This window comes from Epinephelus fuscoguttatus, linkage group LG3 (assembly GCF_011397635.1).
Source record: "Epinephelus fuscoguttatus linkage group LG3, E.fuscoguttatus.final_Chr_v1".
NCBI lineage: Eukaryota > Metazoa > Chordata > Actinopteri > Perciformes > Serranidae > Epinephelus > Epinephelus fuscoguttatus.
In genome coordinates this window covers 20,479,375-20,501,781 of record NC_064754.1, presented here as the reverse complement: position 1 = coordinate 20,501,781, position 22,407 = coordinate 20,479,375, and the positions used below count along the sequence as shown (strand labels likewise).

Below are 22,407 nucleotides of genomic sequence, written 5' to 3'. Positions count from 1 at the left end.
AAATAGTGTTGGTCAGAATGTGTTTGTCCATACCTCCACACAGTAGGTAACAAATGAAACTACGAGAGAACAAGACAGTATACATTTTGAGTTCTGGTTCAAGATAAGTTTAGTTTTTAATAATACAGCAATGGTTTTAGATTTTTATTTTATTATTTTTTTTTAAATTTGGTCCATGGCATCAATTCTTAGTTAAAGGTGTATTGTACGCCCGACAACTTTCAGTCGAGTCCCTCCTCCTCCCTCTTCACCTTTTAATGTGGCAGTTACATGCAAATTGTGCTCCCTGCAGAGCAGCATCTGGCCTCCCTCATATGTCGTTGCCCTAAGCATCCACATTGTTTGTAACTGTGGTGAAATTAAACCACCATTCAAACATCTCACTACAGCCAGTCTAATTTAGGCAATAACTCAACAGACAGACATCCTGTACACTGGTCACTGATCACAGAAGACATAAATGAAAGACAAGCTCTGCATTTTCAGCAGGCTGGAGTAGATTAATTCCAACATGTTTTAAACTGTGTAAAGGTTCTTTCTTTAAGCTCTGGGAGTCTCTCAAACACAGCATTGTCTTTTGAGTAGTCGTAGTAATTTATTTTGGTCCCTCTTATAAATTTTCCAAAAAGAATGCACATAGAATGAATGAATAACATTAAGCCATTAAGTTAGAGGGAAAACATGAAATATTGATGGAAAAGGTGTAGGCTCAAGGTCAAGCTTACTGCCCTTGCCCCTTTTAAATAGTAGCAACCCTTTCACTAGTTACCTGGTTTGGGCTTTACAAAAACAAAAGAAACAAAAGTAAAGATCCAAGCATTACATACACAATTATAGTCATACCTCGGTTTTATATATGTTTACCACCTTATTTTTAAACCTTTTCATCTTTAAGTAAAGTACATATTCTTTATACCTTTTCATATCTATTCCACATGTAGACCTTTTTTTTTTTGTAAATATTTGTCCTTACTCTTGTTTCCCTAAATTCAAACGGGCTATCTCTAATTTCAGACCACCTTTGAATACAATTAGGAAGCAAATGATTTTTTGCTTTGTACATTATCAAGTTTTAAGATCAACTGGATCACAAATTTCAAAGCATGTACAACCCCAATTCCAAAAAAGGTGGGACACTGTGTGAGGCAATGATAAAATGATTTGAAAATCCTTTTTGACTATATTTACTTGACAAAGACAAGCTAGTTTTAAAACTGACAAACTCTGGTTATTGGTTTTTGTGACTACAAAAAAGTTGGGACAAGGGCAACAAAAGACTGAGAAAGTTTCTGAATGCTCTCAAAACACCTATTTGGAACATTCCACAGGTAAACAGGTTAACTGATAACAGATTAAAGTATCATTACTGAGTATGAAAGGGGCATCCTCGAAAGGGTTAATTGGTTCATCAGCAAGGATTGTCACTATGTGAAAAACTGTGTGGGCAAACAGCCCAGAGAACAACCTTCCTCAATGCACGATTGCGAAGATTTTATGATTTCATCACCTACAAGCCATACTATCATAAAAAGATTCAGAGAATCCAAAAAATTCTCTGCAGGTAAGTGGCAAGGCTGAAAACCAACACTGAAAACCTGTGACCATCGACCCTGATGGCACTGCTTTGAAAAATGACTCGACTGTATAGAGCATATCACTACATGGGCTCAGGATCACTTTGGAAAACCACCATCAGTAAACACAGTTCGTTGCTGCATCTACAAATACAAGTTAGGACTCTACAATGCAAAATGACAGTGTCTAACGTAATCATCACTTGTTAAGTTCTTGAGTTCTTTTTTTTTTATACTGACAAAAAAAATTCCTACACTCTATTTCAACATCATATAATGATTTTAAAATGTCTTAAATTTATTTGTCAGTGCTTTCAGAAAATGAATAATAATATTTTTTGCTAACAACATATTAACTTCCGTCCAATCAGTGGATGTATTGTTAATTTCTTTACCAATGTCAAGTATGTCCTTTTCACCAACAGCCCTAATGAAGATGGAGTAGGAGTTTTTAATGGGCAGTTTCTCCATCTACATCATCCTTATTTTTGTGATTCACAATCTCATTTGCCAACATTTATGAAATAATATTTGAATTGTCTGCTTTTGCGGTGCCCTTTCTAATTATGCTGTTAAGCACTCTCCATGTTCCTTGAGTGTTACAGTTATACTGCTCCAATGGTTTGTAACAATGCTGCTTCTTATTAGACCTCACAATACTTAATTTATTTTTATATCTCATATTTGTTAACTACTTGTTTTGTTCTGTTTTGAATATCTGTTCCTGATAGAGCCAGGCAAACAGCCGTTCCAAAAGCCAGACATTGGGTTCCCCTTCCCTGCAGGAGACACCTACAACTATTGCCGCAACATTGACAGCGAGGTGCATCGCGTCCTCTTCAGAGAGGGAAGAGGTTTGTGCAAATTTGCTTGTCTGACATCCTGTACACTGTTCACTGACCACAGATGACATTAAAGAAAGACAATTTCAGTAAGCTGAATTACCAGCAGGTTGGAGAAAATTAATTTCAACATGTTTTTAACTTTGTTAACTTCTTTAAGTTCTGGGAGTCTCTCAAACACAGCACTGTTTTTTTTAGCAGTAGTAGTAATTTATATTGGTCCCTGTTGACATAATTTCCAAAAAGAATGCTCATGAAAAAAATAAAAAAAAATAACAATAAGGCATTAAATTAACAGGAAAACAAATACAAATTGAAACAAGAGGTGTAGGATGAAACTTAGGCTTACTGTACTTGCCTAGCCTGAGTGTCAGACTGAAGCTCCCAGAACCTTCAGTCTGACACTGCCTCCATTGAAGGTGATTTACAAGGGGGAGGGAATTTGATTTTCAACGACTCACCCAGAATCTGGCGTCATTAGTATCCATGCCTCGGGGGTGCCGAAAACAAGCGAGCATTGCCCGTTTAAAATGTCTCCGTCGTCGTGCACGCCCAGCTGCATCGCCATTAAACCCAGTTTAGCAGCTTCCTTAATTTGATCCTCCATTAACGCGAGTAGTGGCGAAATACCTCGATAGCATCATTAATGTGGTCTGTAGGATCTGGGGTCCGTTTCACAAAGCAGGTTTAGTGAAAACTCAGAGTCTGTTAACCCTGAAATGAGGTTAACTCTGAGTTTTCCGTTTCAAAAAGGGAGGTAACTCAAACCAGAGAAAGAGGGGTAACTCTAGCCTGTTTCAGAGAGAGTGGTAACTTAAGCTCTCGGTCAGTTACCGTAGTAACAGACTCTATGAACCTAACCTGGTCGGGACCAGGTTTTTGTCAATGAACCTCGAGTTTCTCTCTGTCTCCGCCCTCTTTCAGAGCCACACACTCCATTTGATTTCCTCATTCATTCAGTCAGCAGGCGAGTTTTGGTGAAGCCTAGTTCTGCCGTCTGTCATTTAAAAATATCATTAAAGAAATCAGAGTCAGTATATTAGAAGTCCATTAGGCACAGTATGTGGCGACTTTTTTCGCTAACATGGCATGTCCTTTTGATAACGATCCCGTGGATGAAGGTGCAGCATTACTGCGCAGAGAATTAAATATTCGTCGGGAGATGGTTATCAGACCGCGCATAGATGTTTAAGCATTTCCACACAATTATCTTTCTTTGAGTTTCACGTCACAGTCCATCATCTACATACACAACCTAATCCGTCCTTACATTTGCAGCATTACCAATCGCAGTCATGCTCTCACATCCCAGCAGATATTGTGTGTTGCGCTGCGTTTCTTTGCAAATGGAAGTTTTTTGTACAATGTCGGAGAGGCTGAGCACTTGAGTAAGGCAACTGTATGCAGGGCGGTCAGAAAAGTGTGCTCGTTTTACGGGCATCTGCCTTCTTTCTGTTGGCTGAGTAGAAGTCTGTGTTAGTTTAAACAGGCTTAATTATTTAACAGAACATGATATAGATGAGAAGATATTTATGTGTGTGAAAACAGCATTATGTTGGGGATAAAACAACTGCACAGTCAAACAGCCACTTAATATTTACTTTACAATGTATAGCGTGATCAAAATGAGGTACCCCCATGAGATTATGCCGAGGTCTTACCTGTCTGAACAATGTTTGTATATTTCATCCTAAACTGTTGCCAAGTGCGCTTCTCCCCTGTAATATTATTGTGATTGCAAAGGATTACATTTAAACTTACGCATTGACCCGAGCAGCAATGTTCTCCCACACCGTCTCCCTCTCTTTTGCAGCTGCAGCGGTGTTGCACTTCTTTTTGAAAACGTGTGCAAACTCGCCGTATGAGCACATTAAGATTTCTAATTCTAGTGGGGTGAAAAACACAGCCCTCCCCGTCCCCGTTGCCATGGTGACTCGTCGAATCGGGGCTCCATTGATGCTGGCTTTTTATAGTTGTGGTGCACGCGCTTAACTCCAGGTGAAACTACTCCGAGTTGATTAAACTGATTCAAATCAGCTGTTCTGGAACTGGAAACTCAGAGTTTCCTATCTCAGAGTAGATCAACTCAGAGTTCAGGATTAGACTCAGAGTTTGTTGAACCTGCTTTGTGAAACGGACCCCTGTAGCGGTCGCCATTGTTGCTATCCTCACCAGTTACCCACCGGCGCACAGTTTGACATCAGCTGATTGGCTCATCGCTAGACCCGCCCCCACCCCCGGCGTTCATTGGTCCTTCCATCGCTTGGACGAGATAAATCGCAAATTCATTGCATTACCAGAGATGCAAGCCTACTCAGTTGAGTGGGCGGGGTCTATGGTCTGGAACCAGGCTAGTACTTGCCCCATTTTAATGGTGTATTCTTGTAGAGTCTCTCAATAAAAAACATTAAAGGCCTCTAAGGAGCAAAAGGGGAGTTTCCACTTAATAGTTTCAGAGTCCATCACAGTTAAGTGTCCATTCAACAGTTCTGTATCTTTCATAGGTAACTTTCCATTCATCAGTTTCAGTTTCAACACGCTACAAACTCTACATGCTGCCACACTTAACACGGTCAAAAAACTGTTACTTCCCCCGTCACACACCCGTTGCTCATCACCTGCACCTTACCAGTATTACCTGCGTTTTCCTGTTCTAGTGCGCCACGCTGTGTACAAACAACAAAACTGCATCTATTTACATGTAGTCACCATTATTAAAACATGAATCAAAACAAATACAAAGAATGTTTTTGTGGCTCCAACAATGCTTATAAGCAACCCTTTTACTTGTTACTCGGTTCAGGCTATACAAAAACAAAAGCAATAAAAGCAAAGATCCTAGCATTTCATTCACAATGATAATAAGATTTTTAGACGTTTACCACCTTTTAAAAACTTTTTCATGTTTAAGTTTGCAAAGTTAAGTTCATATTCTTAATTTCCTGTCATATCTATTCCACAAGTTAACCCCTTTAAGAGATGTACATCTGATATTGTTTTTATATTTGTCCTTAATCTTGTTTCCCTAAATTTATACTGGTTCTCTCTAATTTCTATGGAAGCGCATTGCATTTACTGGATAAAAAAAAATTAGATACCTTACCTCGTAATTATGAGAAAAGATCTCGTAATTACGGCTTCTGGTTTGACCGATGAAGGAGTAGGCTGAAAACCGGGAGAGCTCTGCTGAAATCTGGCCAAAATTCGAACCATACGTGTTCCATTATTACAGTTAACCTGCGCAGACCTGTACGAAAGGCTCATAATTATGAGGAAAACTACTAGAAAGCAAACCCAACCTACAGACGAGCAATCTTCCGAAAATAGTCACAACGACGACACACATGCTAGCCAGACAGAGCAGTATGCTACTAACAATGCGCCGCTAACGCTGGCTGACATGGAGAAACTACTAAAGTCAGTGGAGGATCGCATCATTGCCAAACTTTCTGCTCAACTTTCTGCTGACCGCGCAGCTATTGAGCGCCACGACCAGAATATTCAACAACTGGAAACTGTGGTGGCAAAACTACTATTTAATGAACAGTTTAAAGAAAAAGTCTTCACACGTCGGCTGTCTTTCTTGAGTTTAATAAGCATTCATGAATGGAGACACTCAAACATACAACCGCATGAACAGTCAGTCAGTGAGCGAGTGCCTAGCAAGTCTTCTCGCCCTGCTATCTTTATAGTTCCCATAACACATGCACATCAACAGTCAAAATATGTGACACCTTGGCATTCCTAAAACACAACATCTCTTGAGACTAATAAGGACACTTGTTGTCCTCCCTAGCTCATAATCTTGGTGTCTGAGCCTCCCTGGCTCGTGACCTTGGTGTCTCTCACTGCTGTCACAGTAGGGGTAAAATGAGCAACACACATCATACATCATAGCAAAACCAAATACCAGAATTTTCCATCACATTCCTCCCTTTTTAGCATTCTCATGCTAAACCATAAGCATGGAAAATTATCTTGCTACCTTATGTCCTACGAGTTCTACCTGTACCAGCCAAACGCCGGTACCACCAGTTCACTCTGAACATCAGAGGTGTGGAAAAGCAGGCAGAGGTCACAGGTCATAAGCATGGACAAGCCAAACATCCCCCTCCCTTTTGACGCAGGAAAAAGGTAAAAGACTTGACCATCTAGCTACACTATCTAATAAGGGAAAAAACCTCTATACGGTGAGGGCAAAAATCCCTTATACTACATTCCAAGCTAAAGCAAAGTAAGCATAACACACAAAGGCAGTGGAAACAATTAAGGGAAAAAAATGAAAGAGAAAAGTGCGATAAATGAGGTTAATCAATGCGAAAGGTGATTTAAACTATATGAATATGTGGAAATGTGATTGAAAACACACTCCTGGAGAATAAATTTAATGAGTAATACATTTCTAAACTAAACAGTTAACTGCAAATCAGGAAAACTTAAACGAGTGACTCCTGTGAATTATAAGGAGGAATCCACAGATCCATCTGCACGTAGTGCCCCACAGCAGACGTGATCATTGATGTGATCATAGATCTCACACAAGGAATAATGCAACACATAAAGACGCATAGCATCAACAGAACTGGTATGACAGGGGCAAACAGACGCATTAATGACACTTTCCATCCATTAAAAGAAAACCAGGACCACAGGTCCACACCTTCTCCACCTTCAGTGTCACGGCTTTTCTCCAGATGTAACAGGTCATTAAGATGAGCAACCACATGTGTCATGTTGTCAGTAATGTCGGGAATGTATGTGCAGCAATCAGTACCCACAATGTGACACACTCCCCCTTGGCTGGCCAGGATCAAATCCAGAGCCATCCTGTTCTGCAGAGCCACATTCCTGAGGCCCTGTACTGTCGGGGTGAGTGCGCTGAACCCTGTAGTCACGCTGTCTGTGAGATTTTCCAAGTCCACCGCTACAGCATCAATCTTGTGTGCATTGTTTACTGTTCCCCACCATAGCAGGAAACCCCCAAAACCCTTCTCCACAGGGGGCACCCTTACCACAGCTTGCTTCGCTTTGTGCGATGGGTAATAGTGGTCATAGTCTGTGTGAAAATGAGTCAGATCAGGAACAATAGTCACAGCAGGCAGCAACTTAGCCAAGTAGCACCTGCCACACCATCCAGGCGCCTAAAGGGATGCCACAGCTTTGGTGTCTCGATCATCGTTGCGATGTGCCCTCGGATCCGGAACCCGTCTGCAGTGACTGGCGTGTATCCACGTAGCCCTCTCTGCAACCTTCACTGCTGTCTCCGTCACCAAAAGCACCTGGAACGGACCATTCCACCTGCGAGCCTTCCAGTTCTTTCGCCTCAGATCTCTGACCACAACGTAGTCGCCTGGATTGAGATTGTGCAGCTTTCCTTCTGCAGGCTTGGGCAGGGCAGCTTTCACCTGTTGATGGATTTCAGACAAAACAGAGGACAAGGTTGCACAATATCTTAACATTTCATCCTCGCAGTGGCCAGTGTCTGGCAATTGCCTTTTAACGGGCCCAATCCCAGTGTTGAGAGGTCTGCCAAACAAGATCTCGAATGGACTAAATCCATTCTTGTTTCTCCTTCTAGCCCTCATGTACATTAACACAATAGGAAGAGCTTTTGTCCATGACATTTTAGTTTCCTCACACACTTTCGCAAGTTTGTTTTTCAGGGTTGCATTTTCTCTTTCACATGCCCCTCCTGACGCTGGATGATATGCACAATGTTGTCTCAAATCAATCCCCATATACTCACCAACGGTCCTCAGGGCTGCACTTACAAAAGGTGTACCGTTATCTGAGCTGATTTTGGTTGGAATTCCCCACCTGGGAATTATCAGGGTCATCAAAGCTTTCGCCACTACTGCTGTATCCTGTTTAGCTGTGGGAAAAGCTTCAACCCATTTGGAAAACATGCACACAATCACCAAAACAAACTTTTTCCCTTCGCTTGGTGTTAGTTCAATGAAATCCATTTGCAAGTGATCAAAAGGTCTTTCTGGAGGTGGATGTGCAGCCTGTGGTATTTTGATACCCCTCCCCACATTGTTCGTGGAGCATATCACACATCTTTTACAGAATTCTGTGGCATAACTGGAAAACCCTCTTGTAAACCAGTACCTCCGTATCTCATCAACCATCCCCCCTTTTGACACGTGGTCCAACCCATGTGTCAATTTGGCGTAAAAGTGGAAGAGATAGCGAGGGAGACAGGGCAGGCCATCAGGACCTGACCACAGATTATTAAGAACAGTACATCCTGCTTTTTTCCAAATGGCCTTCTCTGCCGGAGAGGCTCTTATCTGCAAGTCTGCTATCTCAGCTGTAGCCACAGCTGAGGGAGTGGAAGCAGGAGTTAGGGAGGCAGCATGCAGGGATGAAGGGGACGAAGACAATGGCAGCCTTGAAGCAGCTTTTGCAGCTGCATCAGCTCGTGCATTCCCCTGAGAGACAGGATCAGTGTTGTTAGTATGAGCTTCACACTTACACACAGCGATTTGTTTAGGCAACAACACAGCATCCAAAAGAGCAGATACTAACACATGGTGAGCAATAGGTTTCCCTGTTGAGGTTAAGAAGTCCCTGTTCTTCCAAATTTGCCCAAAATCATGTACCACTCCCCAAGCATATCTGCTGTCAGTGTAAATGTTAACAGATTTGCCCTCAGCCAATTTACATGCCTCTGTTAGAGCCACCAGTTCAGCTGCCTGGGCTGAATGTGAGGCTGACAAGGGACGAGCAATCATTGTCTCCTGCAGTGTTGTGACGGCAAAACCTGCAACAGTTTTGCCAGTGTCAGGGTCTCTTGAAGCTGAGCCATCAACAAAAAACTCAAAATCAGCGTTATCAATCGGCGTGTCCTTCAAGTCTGGTCTGGGAGAACAGACAGAAGTTATCACAGCAACACAATCATGCGGTTCTCCATCAACAGCCGTTGGGAGAAGCGTAGCAGGATTAATAACAGTGCATCTCTTTACCTTGATGTTTGGTAATTCCAACAGGACAGCATTGTAACGCAACCACCTCGCAGCAGAAAGATGTGAAGTCTTTTGCTCAAGGAGGATGAGAGACACTGCATGTGGGACCAGCAAGGTCAAATCAGCATAACCTACAATGTCACGTGATGCAACAACTGCCCTCTCAGCAGCAGCCACAGCCCTAAGACAATGAGGCAGGCCTGCAGCCACACTGTCGAGTTTTGATGAGAAATAAGCTACAGGTCGCTGTCTCCCCCCGTGTGCTTGCAGCAGCACAGAAGTCATGTACCCACCCTTTTCGTCAACAGTCTGGGTAAATGGTCGTGTGCAGTCAGGCAGTCCAAGAGTCGGAGGTGTTTGCAAAGAAAGTTTCAAATCAACAAAAGATTTCTCTGCTTCAGGGGTCCAAATGACATGATCAGATGCTTTCAGGCCTTTCCCATGAGCAATTGCTGCTAATGGTGCCTCAATTTCAGCATAATTAGGAACCCATTGCCTGCAGTAGCTTGTCATTCCCAAAAAAGACATGAGTTGTTTCTTTGTTTGGGGTTTCGGGATTTTTTGAATATCTTCAATGCGTTTGGGTGTGAGGGTTTTTCCCTCAGGAGAAATCACGTGACCCAAAAATGTGACTTCTTGTGAAACAAACTGTAGCTTTGACAGGCTGGCTTTGTGGCCCTGTTCAGCCAAATGAGTCAGCAAGGCAATGGTGTCTTTAACACAGCCTTCCCTGGTTGCGCTCGCAACCAAAAGGTCATCAACGTACTGCAACAAAGCACTACTTTCGGGCAGTACAAGGGTCTCCAAACTGTCATGCAAAGCAGAATTATAGATTGTTGGGGACTTCGAGAAACCTTGACATAAACGCGAGAAAGTCCACATTTTCCCCTCAAAACAAAATGCAAACCAGAATTGACTGTCCAGGTGCACCGGAACACTGAAGAATGCATTTGACAGATCAACTACTGAGAACCACTTGCTATCAGCTGGAACTTGAGACAGAATTGTGTGTGGATTTGGAACCATGGGCACTCTGGCCTGTACCGCAGCATTTACAGCTTGCAGGTCTTGCACAAATCTCCACTCAGCAGGTTCGCCATCGGGTCGTATTTTACGCACCGGAAAGATAGGCGTCCTCACAGGAGAGTTTGGACACGGAACAATCACGCCTGCCTTCAACAGGGCATCAAACACAGGTTTAATGCCTTCCACTGCTTCACGCCTGAGAGGATATTGATTACGACAGGGTCTGTAGTCAGATTTAGGTGTGATTATCACAGGCTCACAATTTTTTATCAAGCCAACATCATATTTACTTTGAGCCCAGAGATGTGCAGGAACCTGCTGTAGCTCTGGGATGTCAGCAACAGACTTAACCATACACCAGTCAGCTTCGGAAACAGTTTTGTCTGTAACCGTAAGAGAACGAGAAATCTCAATGACACAACCTAGTTTCTTTCTGTGTACTCCCATTGCATCGTTAAAATCAATATGAGGATCGGTGGAAGTTCTCCAGCATGGAGAGGCGTTCAGCTCCCGCACCCACAGACCCAGGTCCGTGTCGCTGGGATTCACCAGTGAGATGTGTGGATCAGAGTTTTGTGCCAAATTTAACTCACGCCATCGATTAGGAAGTTTCACCAAGATAGCACAATTAACGTCATTCCAATACAAACAATCTAGCTGTAACCTGTCCCTTTCCTGTTCTGAGTCACAGAAAGCATTTTCATTATCACAGTCAGCGTGTGAGACAGAGGCCATGTGTGCCGTGCAGTGCAGGCATGTGACGTCAGCATGTGTGTGTGTCTCTGGGAACTGCAGTAAAACAGATGGGGGTAGATTCACCTTCCATTCGCACATGAACTGTCCCTCAGCGTGCTTGAAAAAAGCACAATTTTCCCTCAAGTCATTCACTCTCTTTACCTGAACGCCTTCAGGTGTGCAAATCAATACAATACCCAATCTACACATGAGATCTCGTCCCATCAGATTGACAGGGCATTTGTCAGAATACAAGAATGAGTGTTTGAAAGATTTCCCCATGTCAGAATCAAAACAAGTCAGTGGAGCAGTGTATTTTTCAACAATTGCTACCCCTGCAACCCCAATTGTTTTCTGATATCTCCCACTGAGCTTAGGTGTAACTTCAGGAGGAAATTCACAACGTCTCACGACTGATTCTGCAGCTCCGGAATCCACCAAGAAAGAGAGTTCAACACCCTTAACTGACAGTGTATATCTAGGCATTTTTTATATGCCTTTGCTGAAAAATCAGCCAGCATACTGCTATGCTCACTCTCTCTCTGTTTAGATTCAAGGTGCAGAATCGCATCAGTGACAAGTTCATACTCTACATCAGTCATGACATGTGTGTTGTGTGTTTCTGTGTTTGTGTTAGTGTCAGTGCTCTCACGTGTCTGAAGTGTTGGTTGGTTTCCCGGGTTGGTTTGTCGTCACCAGATTCGGCCGTCCTCGCACTCCCACCACATAGTCAATCTGACTCGCTTGCCCCATCCTTTCTTTTGTTGTTGTCCCCTTTGCGGCAGTTTCGTGCCCAATGTCCACTCTTGCCACAGTTGTAACAACGATCTTTGTCTTTGTCTCTGCGCCCTCCCCGTGACTTTCCTTTCCGGCCCCCCTTCAGCTCCTGCAGCTGAGCCAGCTGTAGTTTGGCAGAGAGGCGATCTTTTTTCTCCAGTTTCTTTGCCGCTTCCTCCTCTTTCTTATGCTGGAGTTCAGCCTTCTGACGCTGAAATTCAGCCTCAGCTGCCACAGCGTGTCTCTCAATGTCCGTGAGATCAGCTGTTGGCCATGTGAGGAAAACACGGCGAACTACGTCTGCAATCTCTGGTTTCACCCCGTTCAGGAAAAGCAGACGCATTTGGGTTGCGTGCCTTTCACCCTCTTTCCCCTCAACTTCAGTTTCAGTCAGTCCACGATATTTCATTGCTGCCTCTCTCAGGCGGAACAGATAAGCAGAGACACTCTCCTCTGCCCCCTGCTTAATTGTCAACACTTTTCCCCAGTCCAGCCGAACAGGAAACTTTGTTTTCAGTTTCAGCATCAGCCGATTGACAATGGCCCTGTAGGCAGCGTTGGTTTCGTGGCCGTAATCACAGTGAACCAGTCTGGCAGATTCATTGTCCTGAAACACATCCGCCACCTTATGCCAGTCATTTGACATGTGACGTGTTAACATACGTCTTAGTTCACCGATGGTGGGTCTGTGCTGCTGAATAAACAACAGCAGTTGCTCTCCATATTTCTCTCCTCCTTCCAGGATGAGTGGCAGGGTCGCCATGGCCTCAATCATGTCGCTCATCAGCCATGGTCTGTACACAAGCTGCGCTTCTCCATTTCCAGCTGCCACTTCCAGCATGGGAGCACTCAGTTCTATCTTTTGCCCCTCCCGCTTCCCCTGCTCAGGCCCGTAGGATTTTCCACTGCGCAGGGATGAGGAGGTGGAAGGATTCGGGTGTGGAGGCACATCGCCCCGTGGGGTTCTGTGTGATGTCTCAGTGGGGGGGGGTGGGCTTCGTGTCTGCCGCCGCTGCAGAGGAGCCGCCTGTCGCAGAGGAGCCGCCTGCTCCCTCCTGATCACGGTGATCGACGTACGGTGGGGGCCGTGTAGGTGGAGCCGAGTTGAGGTCCGAATCCAGTTTCGGACACTGCGCCGGGAGACCTTTGGGGCCCTGCCTATGCTTGGCCTCTTTCATCCAACTATTAAATGCTGACCAATCTGCCTCGAATTTGACCTTACCTCCAAATTTCCCTACTAACCCCCTTCTTTCTAAATCTGTTAACCTCACCTCTAACGCCTCGAGTTGTTTTACACTCAGGCTGCCAGATGGTGGAAAACAACACTCATTTACCCACAGATCTAACTGAGCCACGCTCTCCTTCCCATAATTGATTTTCATGAATCTCACGTTGGGAGCGCCATAATCAGGCTCAATTCTTCTCTCTGAGGTATTGCTCTGTCCAGATCCCATTGTAATCAAATTCTCAGGTCTTTTCCCCTTAGCAGGAAATAAGCCAAATTTGTGGAACGAAATTATCTTACTTTTAAGTGAAAACGAAAAATTTACCACTCTCTCTGTTCCGCTCTGATAGCAGGTGTATATATCCCCCTGGGAATTCCCCCTTTTTTGCTACTCACCTGACAGCTAAAAAGTCAGGTGTTGTGTTAGGTTCCTAACCTACACTATCTTAGGTCCCCGGCCTAAACTGAGCTCACACTTTTCCTGCACTCAGTTTCCCAGAAACGGTGCCTGGCACGTCTGCCAACCTGTCACAATAGGTGGAAAAGACTTTCCCTGCGCAGTCCTCAAAACTCACCAGAACAGACAGTGAGGTGTTGACAGCCACCGAGCTCGTTGGACCTCGACGGTGAAGGGAACCCCGGTCCTCCAGACGTCAGGCCCTCCTCTCAACCTTCCTTTGTGGGGGAGTTTGAGGTGGTAAGAGCCTCAGCTCTTGTTGTGCACAGTCTCCACACCTTCAGTCCAGAATTCCAGAATCCGCTCACAGATGAATCCGCTCACAGATGAATGGGCGCGGAGGACGACCCTCCGCGCCCATTCATTGCACGTAACCATCATTACCAGACCAAGGAGCGCATCCTGAAGCTGGCTAGAGAGGCTGGGTCTCTCTCCTTCCGCGGATCCGACATACACATCTATCCAGACTAAAGTGCGGAGGTCTCCAAAAAAAGATTCTTCATGGTCAAGTCTCAGCTGAGAAACGTTGGATTCGTGTATAGAATGCTCTTCCCTGCCAAACTGCAAGTCACCGACAAGAACGGACAGAAACTGTTTTTTTTCTCTCCTGATGAAGTTTCCACCTTTCTTCAAAAGAGCCGACAAGGTACTTCTCCCACACCTTCCACATCATAAACCATTCTGACTATGTAATGCTTGTATTTTTTTTCATTTTTCTTTTCCTTTTTCATACTCAGGGCTGAATTCACAAAAGGATTGCATGGCTTTTGCGGCCGCTAAACCGGTAAAAATAGAGCAAACAGATACCGTCTAATTCACAAAGCACGCGCAGAGGGTGAAATGCTCCACTAACTATGCTGCCAAGCAGATTGCATCTCGGTGCTCCGGTGTTATTTGCACCTATTTAAATGAGCTAATATGCATATATTTGGCGCAAAAATTGCCCCTTTCTATATGGGGTGCCGTTTGTAAAGTGTCTCACGCTGAAAATAACATCAACATTTTGCCACATTTAGCTTCAAACAATGTTTAAAAAAGTATTGTGATTTTTTTAACGTCACCTTTTACCACATTTACAGCAATATTTGTTAACTTAGAAATATATTAAATAGTTAAATCTAAATATTAAATGTGGCACCTAAATGTTAAATGTTAAATCTAAATATTAAATCTAAATCTAAATGCTAAATCTAAATCTAAATCTAAATGTTAAATCTAAATATTAAATCTAAATCTAAATGCTAAATCTAAATCTAAATATTAAATCTAAATCTAAATCTAAATGTTAAATCTAAATGCTAAATATAAATATAAATATAAATGTTAAATCTAAATGTTCTGGGTGAAACTAAATATTTAGCTAATATGCAAATTCACACTGCCGGTCACCGGAAGTACCAAAATAAAAGCTCGAGATGGTCAGACTGTTTATAGAATCAAATAACGAATTAAAACCAACTTATCGGGGGAAATGGACACTTGAACATACATTAGCGTGATAATAACTACCTAAAATAACAAGAAACGTGTTTGGAGAAATTTTATTTGAAGTGTACTTTGAGCTGTTAGTGTCCCTTCTGAGGGAATCACCTTGTTGTTTACAAATACTTCCGGGTAGAAAACCAGCGGAGTTTAGCAACATATATATATGCACATCTCACGTTTTTCACGTCACTGTATCACCGTTTAGACTAATCTGGTGTTTGTAAAGCCTATAAACACTATGACTGAACAAACATTACTATCACGGTCTGAAATTAATAACATGGTTATCGTAGATTAGCGGGGCTAACCGTTAGCTGTTAGACCAGTTAGCGTGTCTGTAATGACTCACTAACTCTAAACGGTCCGTGAAGAAAATATTTTTTCCAGCGGATGTTTTAGTTACAACATGATTGAGCTAACTGGAGTAGTTTAATGTCGTATCCGACAATGGGAGACTAACAGATGACGTCCTGATAGCTTTGCTGCTGCTGCGGCCACTGGTGCTTTCTAGACATCGTGATTTCCCAAAACTGAATAAATACCACACATCGCAACACAAAACTGCTTTGCTAGTGTAGCACTTGGGAAAAAAATAATTTTTTTTGTATAGTGCATTCCCTATTATTTGAGTTAACATTTCATTCAGCAATAGGCATTTATTTCTAGTTCTTTTGTGTAAGAAGCTATAATTACTTTCGCCAGCAGGGGGCAGAGCTAAATAGTACGTGGTGAATGACTACTAGTGAAGTAGTAGAATAAGCAGAGGTTTTTTTCAGTTGTTAGACGGAGCCCCGATATGTCGGAGTGTATGTGTGTGCCCGGTGCTCGTGACTTGCATGTTTCCTCTGCCCTGCCAGTGAAGAATAAATAGTGAACTCTTTCTACACCTCGTCGTGGTCGTCTGAGTGGTGTAACAATTTGGAGGTTCCACCGAGATAAAGACGGATATTACTTCACGGCAGAGGACTTTTTCAACTCCGGAGAAACAGGGTAAAGTCGGACATGTGCGCGAACAGCCAGTCAACTAAGTGAGCTAAAGCTAGCTACAGGTAACAGTTGAAGTATAGCTAGAGCGACACCGTCTCGTTTTGTTGTTTTTCCAAGTGTTGGCGTGTTAAAACGTTTGATGCAAGATGTCGGAGCACCGAGAAGAGTTTCTGCTGGAAATAGAAACTAAATTGTTTGGACTGAATGTGAAACAGTTGCACCGAGTCTGTGAGTATTGTAAAATTGCTGGAAAAGACTCTGAGGACATTAAAGACAAGACTCGCCGTGCGCTGGTTAAGCACATAGTAAAGTTTTGTGAATGTGAGGAGTTTTTGGAGAGGGAAGACGAGGGCATGTCTGTGCTTCTGGAACTGAACGACGCACTCGACGCTCTGCGGGAGAACCCAGCGGAGACCGACGACGCAGGAGCGGCGCCATTCTTCTCTTCACCTGCTGCCGACGAGGACGAGGAGACGGCGCGCCCAGCTCAACCGGTGTCGGGACGACAGCAGGGAGACATCACACCACCCTCGCCATCGCCGGAGACACAGGACATCCGGGAGACGGCGCGGGATGAGGGAACTCCAAGCAGAGGCAGAGACTCCATTAGCAACAACTGTTGGCCTTCCAGTGGCTTCAGAAAGGACTTCAGGATAAACGGACATATTGGTGAGTCAACCTCAAAAGACACTCTGAGTTTCAGCAGCCTTGAACACCAGATCGAAAGTGGTTTAAGGAAAGGCTATCCAGAAGTGGAAATCATGGAAGCTGTGATACGTGCTGTAAATCCTGGCTTGAAACTGAGGAGCTATTTAGAGGGGAAAATCGAGCTCACCCTGGCCACTCTCAGACAAATCTTAAGAGCCCACTATGCAGAAAAGGATGCAACTGTACTGTACCAACAACTAACAAAAGCTGTACAGGGGCCTGGTGAAAGTGCACTTGACTTTCTAGTGCGAGTCCTTGATCTGCGCCAAAAGGTCCTGTTTGCATCTGAACGTGCCCAGTCTGGCCTGAAGTATAACAAAGAGCTTGTTCATAGCCAATGTTCTCAGTCCATTATGACAGGCTTGTCAAATGATAACATAAGAACAGAGATGAGGATGTATCTTCAGGATGAGAATAGTAGTGATGAGTTGCTTCTGCAAAAAATGCAGATTGCCCAATACAACGAAAATGAAAGGGCTCAAAAGATTAAAGCTACAACTAAAGCAACTCACAGGGCAAGCTTGAGCACAGTTGAGAGAAGTGGTGATGAAAATGACCCTTCAACATCCCAAGTCTCTGCTAAACCTAACAAACCGATTAAAGATAACTCCCTATTTACAAAAATGGAGGAGAGCAACGTTGCAATTAGGGAGCTCACAGGTCAAGTAGCATCCCTTGTGCAAACTGTCCAGCGGGGGAGAAAAACTGTTGATAATGACCAAACCAAAGCACAAGTCAATGCTTTTAAGAGACCAAAGAGACAATGTGTAGCATGTCAGCAAGACAAAAAGGACTGCAACCATTGTTTTAAGTGCGGCAGTGACACACATTGGGCAAGAGGGTGCAGAGCAGGGGGCAGTCAGAAGTCGTCGGGAAACATGAAGAGGTTGTGACAGGGGGACATGCCATGACCTCAGAGTTAAAGTCCCAAAATGACTCAAAGCCAAACCCTCAAACACAGCCTGTAAACTTGTACACAGTGAAGGGGAAGATGAAAAAAACAGCCCATTCATCACTCCTCAACACCTTCAAAGTCAAATGTGAAACTCAAAAGAGACAACCCCTCTCATTCAAACAATCCTGGTCCAAAACACAAGCAAGTGGCACAGCTAGTTGGCAAAAAGTGTCTTGTCTGGTGCAAAATGAACAGTGTTAAGACTCAAGCCTTGTGGGACACGGGAGCCCAAGTGTCCATTATGAGTGAGACATGGAAGTCCCAAAACTTGCCTGATGCAAGAATCCGTCCAATCAGTGACCTGTTAAGTGATGATGAACTGCTGGACTTAAGAGCTGCAAACGGCACAGAAATCCCCTTTCAGGGCTGGGTCCCAGTTAGTTTCAGTCTGTGTGATCCAAAATCCAAACAGGCAAGGTCTGATGAAATACTAGTTCCAATACTAGTGAGCAGGGACATACTGCAGAGGCCCATCATAGGGTTTAATGCCATTGAGGAAATGCTAATAAATGGAGAGAACCAGGTTCAGCTTAGTGAAAGCATAGCCTTGCTCAGAAATTCACTGAAACTAGGATCAGGAAAGGCAGAAGCTTTGCTAAATGTCATTCAGGGGGCTACAAATGAGAATGTTACTTACCCTGTCCGAACAGGACGCACACCCGTTGTAGTTCCAGGGGGACAAATAAAGTGTATTACCTGCCCTGTCCAAACAGACCTCAAAGTGAAAACTGGAATGCTCTTTGAACCAGAGGAGAACTTGTCATTGGACGAAGGACTCAAAATCACCTGTCAACTCATAAATGTTTCTTGCTCCTCGCGTAAAGTTAATATTTATGTGAGAAACATCTTGCAACATGATATCACTATGCCAAGTAAAACTGTGATAGGGAGCATTCAGAGAATAACAGACTGTTACCTGGTGCACCCAGAGGAGCACATGGTTAACTCTGTGGTTGCAGAAAGTTCTCAGACCCCATCATGCTCTACCAAGGGATCGTCTGAAGGTGATCCCCAAGACAAACATTGTGATCCACCTGTCAACCTGGACCACTTGACCATCGAACAACAGGCGGTGGTCAAACAAATGCTCAGGGAAGAATCAGGAGCATTTGCCAGACACAAAGATGATGTTGGCTTCATCAAAAACTTAAAAATGGACATTAAGCTAACTGATGAGGTCCCAGTAGCCAAAACATACAATGCCATACCTCGCCCATTGTATGATGAGGTCAAAAACCACATCCAGGACTTGTTAAACAGAGACTTCATCCGCAAATCCACCTCCCCATATGCAGCTGCAGTGGTTTGCGTGAGAAAGAGAGACGGGAGCCTAAGACTCTGTATTGACTACAGGGGGCTTAACAAAAAGACAGTCCCAGATAGGCACCCCATACGCATACAGGAGATACTTGATGGTCTTGGTGGAAATGCTTGGTTCAGCGTACTGGACCAAGGCAAAGCTTATCACCAAGGGAGTGTTAGTGAGGACTCAAAGAAATTCACAGCCTTCACTACCCCATGGGGGCTGTATGAATGGAACAGAATTCCATTTGGACTCACAAATGCACCATCAGCTTTCCAACGTAATATGGAAGAGAGCCTTGAGGACCTAAGAGACAAAATATGCATTCCATACTTAGACGATGTTTTAGTCTACAGTAAGACATTCACACAGCATGTTGAGGATGTGAGAGCTGTCCTCAAACGACAACAAGATTGGGGAATTAAGCTGAGACCAGACAAATGTGACCTGTTCAAAAATGAGGTACGCTATGTTGGCAAAGTGATCTCAGCAGAAGGTTACAAGATGGACGACAAAGAAATAGCAGCTGTACAAGCACTAAAAACAAAACCCCCCACAAACATTAAAGAGCTGCGTAAACTTCTGGGTTTTCTGGGGTACTATCGAAGCTATGTGCAGGATTTCTCTCGTCATGCAAAATGTCTCTATGACCTGCTCTCAACAGATGTAACCCCAAGTACTGAGTCAAAGCCCACCACCCGGTCAGCTGGGGCAGGACAACTCCCCCCACACCAGAAAATAGTGTGGAATGATACTCATCAGAAAGCTCTGAACTATCTAGTTGATGTCTTGACTAACCCACCTGTGATGGCGTATCCAAGGTTTGAGGATCCCTTCATTCTTCACATTGATGCTTCAGAACAAGGACTGGGAGCAGTCTTGTACCAGAGGCAGGAAGGCAGACTTAGAGTTATTGGGTACGGCTCACGAACATTGACACCAGCAGAAAAAAACTACCGTTTACATTCAGGGAAGCTTGAGTTTCTAGCGCTCAAATGGGCTGTCACAGACAGGTTTAGAGACTATTTGTTTTATGCTCCTTCTGTAACAGTATACAGTGATAACAACCCTGTTACTTATGTCTTGAGCACAGCCAAACTGAATGCGACCGGACATCGCTGGGTGTCTGAGCTTGCTGACTTCAACTTAACACTGAAATACCGTCCAGGAAGAACAAACACAGATGCAGATTTCCTGTCTCGTACACCTGTGAGTATGGACTCTTATATGAGTGAGTGCACAGAGCAGTACACACCTGAAGTTTTGAGTGCAATATTCAGCGCTGTTGAAACACAAAACAAACATGAAGTGGAATGGGTCTCAGCCATTATCTGCAATCCATGTGTTCAGGAGTTAGCTGCACATGATCAGCCAGACATAAAAGTAACACAACAAGAGTTACTACAAGCACAGTTGCAAGATCCTGCCATATCCCAAGTACTTCAGCTGAAAACATCTGGGGAAAAACCAGACAGGAGAGTCATGAACATGGACACAGCAAACACAAAGCAACTGCTACATGAATGGAAAAGACTGTATGTTTCTCAAGATGGTCTGTTGAAGCGCAAAACAGCAACATGTATTCAAATTGTGCTTCCAGAAAAGTACAAAGAGCTTGTGTACAAGTACCTTCATTGTGAAATGGGACATTTAGGGGTAGAGCGTGTTTTACACCTTGCTAGGCAGAGATTTTATTGGCCTGGGATGCAGAAAGATATTGACTTTTTCGTAACCAAAGTTTGTAAATGTAACATTCAGAAGAAACCTACCATGCATAGCAGAGCCCCAATGTGCCATGTACCTGCAACAGCACCATTCGAAATGATTTCTATAGACTATCTTCACTTTGAAAAAAGCAGGGGAGGGTATGAGTATATTTTAGTGATTATTGACAACTTCACTAAGTTTGCTCAAGCCTACCCAACCCGCAACAAATCAGGCAAAACGGCAGCAGAAAAAATCTTTAATGATTTTTCTCTCAAATTTGGTTTTCCTGCTAAAATACACCACGATCAAGGCAAAGAATTTGAGAATCAGTTGTTCAGACGGCTGCAAAAATACACTGGCATGACCAACTCAAAAACAACTCCCTATCATCCACAAGGGAACCCAGCTGAAAGATTTAATCGTACTTTGCTATCCATGCTGCGGACCTTGGATGAAGAGAAAAAGGAAAAGTGGAGTGACTATGTGAGTAAAGTTGTACATGCTTACAACTGCACAACCAGTGAGGCAACAGGATATTCTCCTTTCTACTTGCTTTTTGGTAGAAATCCCGTTTGCCAATTGATTTGATCTTTGGAATAAATGAGGAGAAAGGATGTAACTCACACCAGGAATATGCTCAAAAATGGCAGCAGCAAATGAAGGAAGCATATGACATTGCGTCCAAAACCATCAAAAAGACCACAGCAAGAGGAAAAACATATTATGACCAAAAGAGACAAAGTCCAGTCCTTTCCCCAGGTGACAGAGTCCTTGTAAGAAATATGACAGAGCGCGGGGGACCAGGAAAATTGCGCTCATATTGGGAGGATCAAATACACATTGTCATTTCACAAAAAGGGAAAGACAGCCCAGTGTATGAGGTAAAACCGGAACGTGGCGCAGGGAGAGGCAGAATCCTTCATCGTAACATGTTGATGCCATGTAATGCCTTGCCACTTCAGGAACCACCTCAAAGCACTGTAGGAAGACAAAACCCTGATGTTCAACAAAGAAAGAGACACAATGAGAATAGACATGATGAAACATCAGAGAGTTCAGATGAGGAGGAACATTACTGGGCTCACAGACTGAGGCATCATCACCACCAGCCTAGAGAACAAAATGTTGCACCTCCTGTCACTGCTGAAACAGCACCTCAGCCTGAACGTGAGGCTGAAGTCGAGAGTTCAGGATTGGGACTCCAACTCAAATGCTTTTGGACGATGATGCTACTGGAAATGTCACAGCTGGACATGATGCTCCAGATGTTACACAAACTGTTCAATCTGCAGACCTGCCCAGCAATCGAGAACCAGAGCCTTCTGACACACAGCCACGTAGGTCACAGAGAGAAAGACGACCTAAAGAAACATTGACATATGACTCATTAGGCCAACCTACTCATCGTGTGGTAGGGCTTTACACTAACCCACTGTATGTTAATACGCTGGCGCCAGTATGTGGACAATACAGTGTGCCTTGGCCATCTCCACAGATGTTTGGAACACACCTGGTTTATCCTACCCTTGTTCCCACAGGATACTATTGAAAAACGGTTAAAAGGTCACTACTGTCATAGATTATTCTGGGAAGAATGGACACAGTAACATGGACTGTTTGTGAACTGAGTGGTTACTGTCCATTACGGACATCATGTG

General features: G+C 43.8%; 2 protein-coding genes across 3 annotated transcripts in view; one reads left to right on the top strand and one right to left on the bottom strand.

The window, feature by feature from the left end:
* LOC125884311 (polyunsaturated fatty acid 5-lipoxygenase-like) overlaps positions 1-22,407 on the top strand; it is a 78,332-nt gene that overhangs the window by 2,127 nt on the left and 53,798 nt on the right. For both annotated transcript variants that reach the window (XM_049569220.1, XM_049569212.1), the window contains exon 5: positions 2,306-2,428. In XM_049569220.1, coding sequence (XP_049425177.1) covers positions 2,306-2,428 — 123 coding nt within the window. The remainder of the gene's footprint in view (positions 1-2,305; positions 2,429-22,407) is intronic.
* Positions 6,003-12,133, bottom strand: LOC125884304 (uncharacterized). Its single transcript, XM_049569205.1, has 2 exons — positions 9,385-12,133; positions 6,003-7,821 (listed from the first exon to the last, which is right to left on the bottom strand). Exons 1-2 carry the CDS (start codon positions 11,629-11,631, stop codon positions 7,558-7,560), a joined length of 2,511 nt encoding a protein of 836 aa, XP_049425162.1. The 5' UTR covers positions 11,632-12,133; the 3' UTR covers positions 6,003-7,557.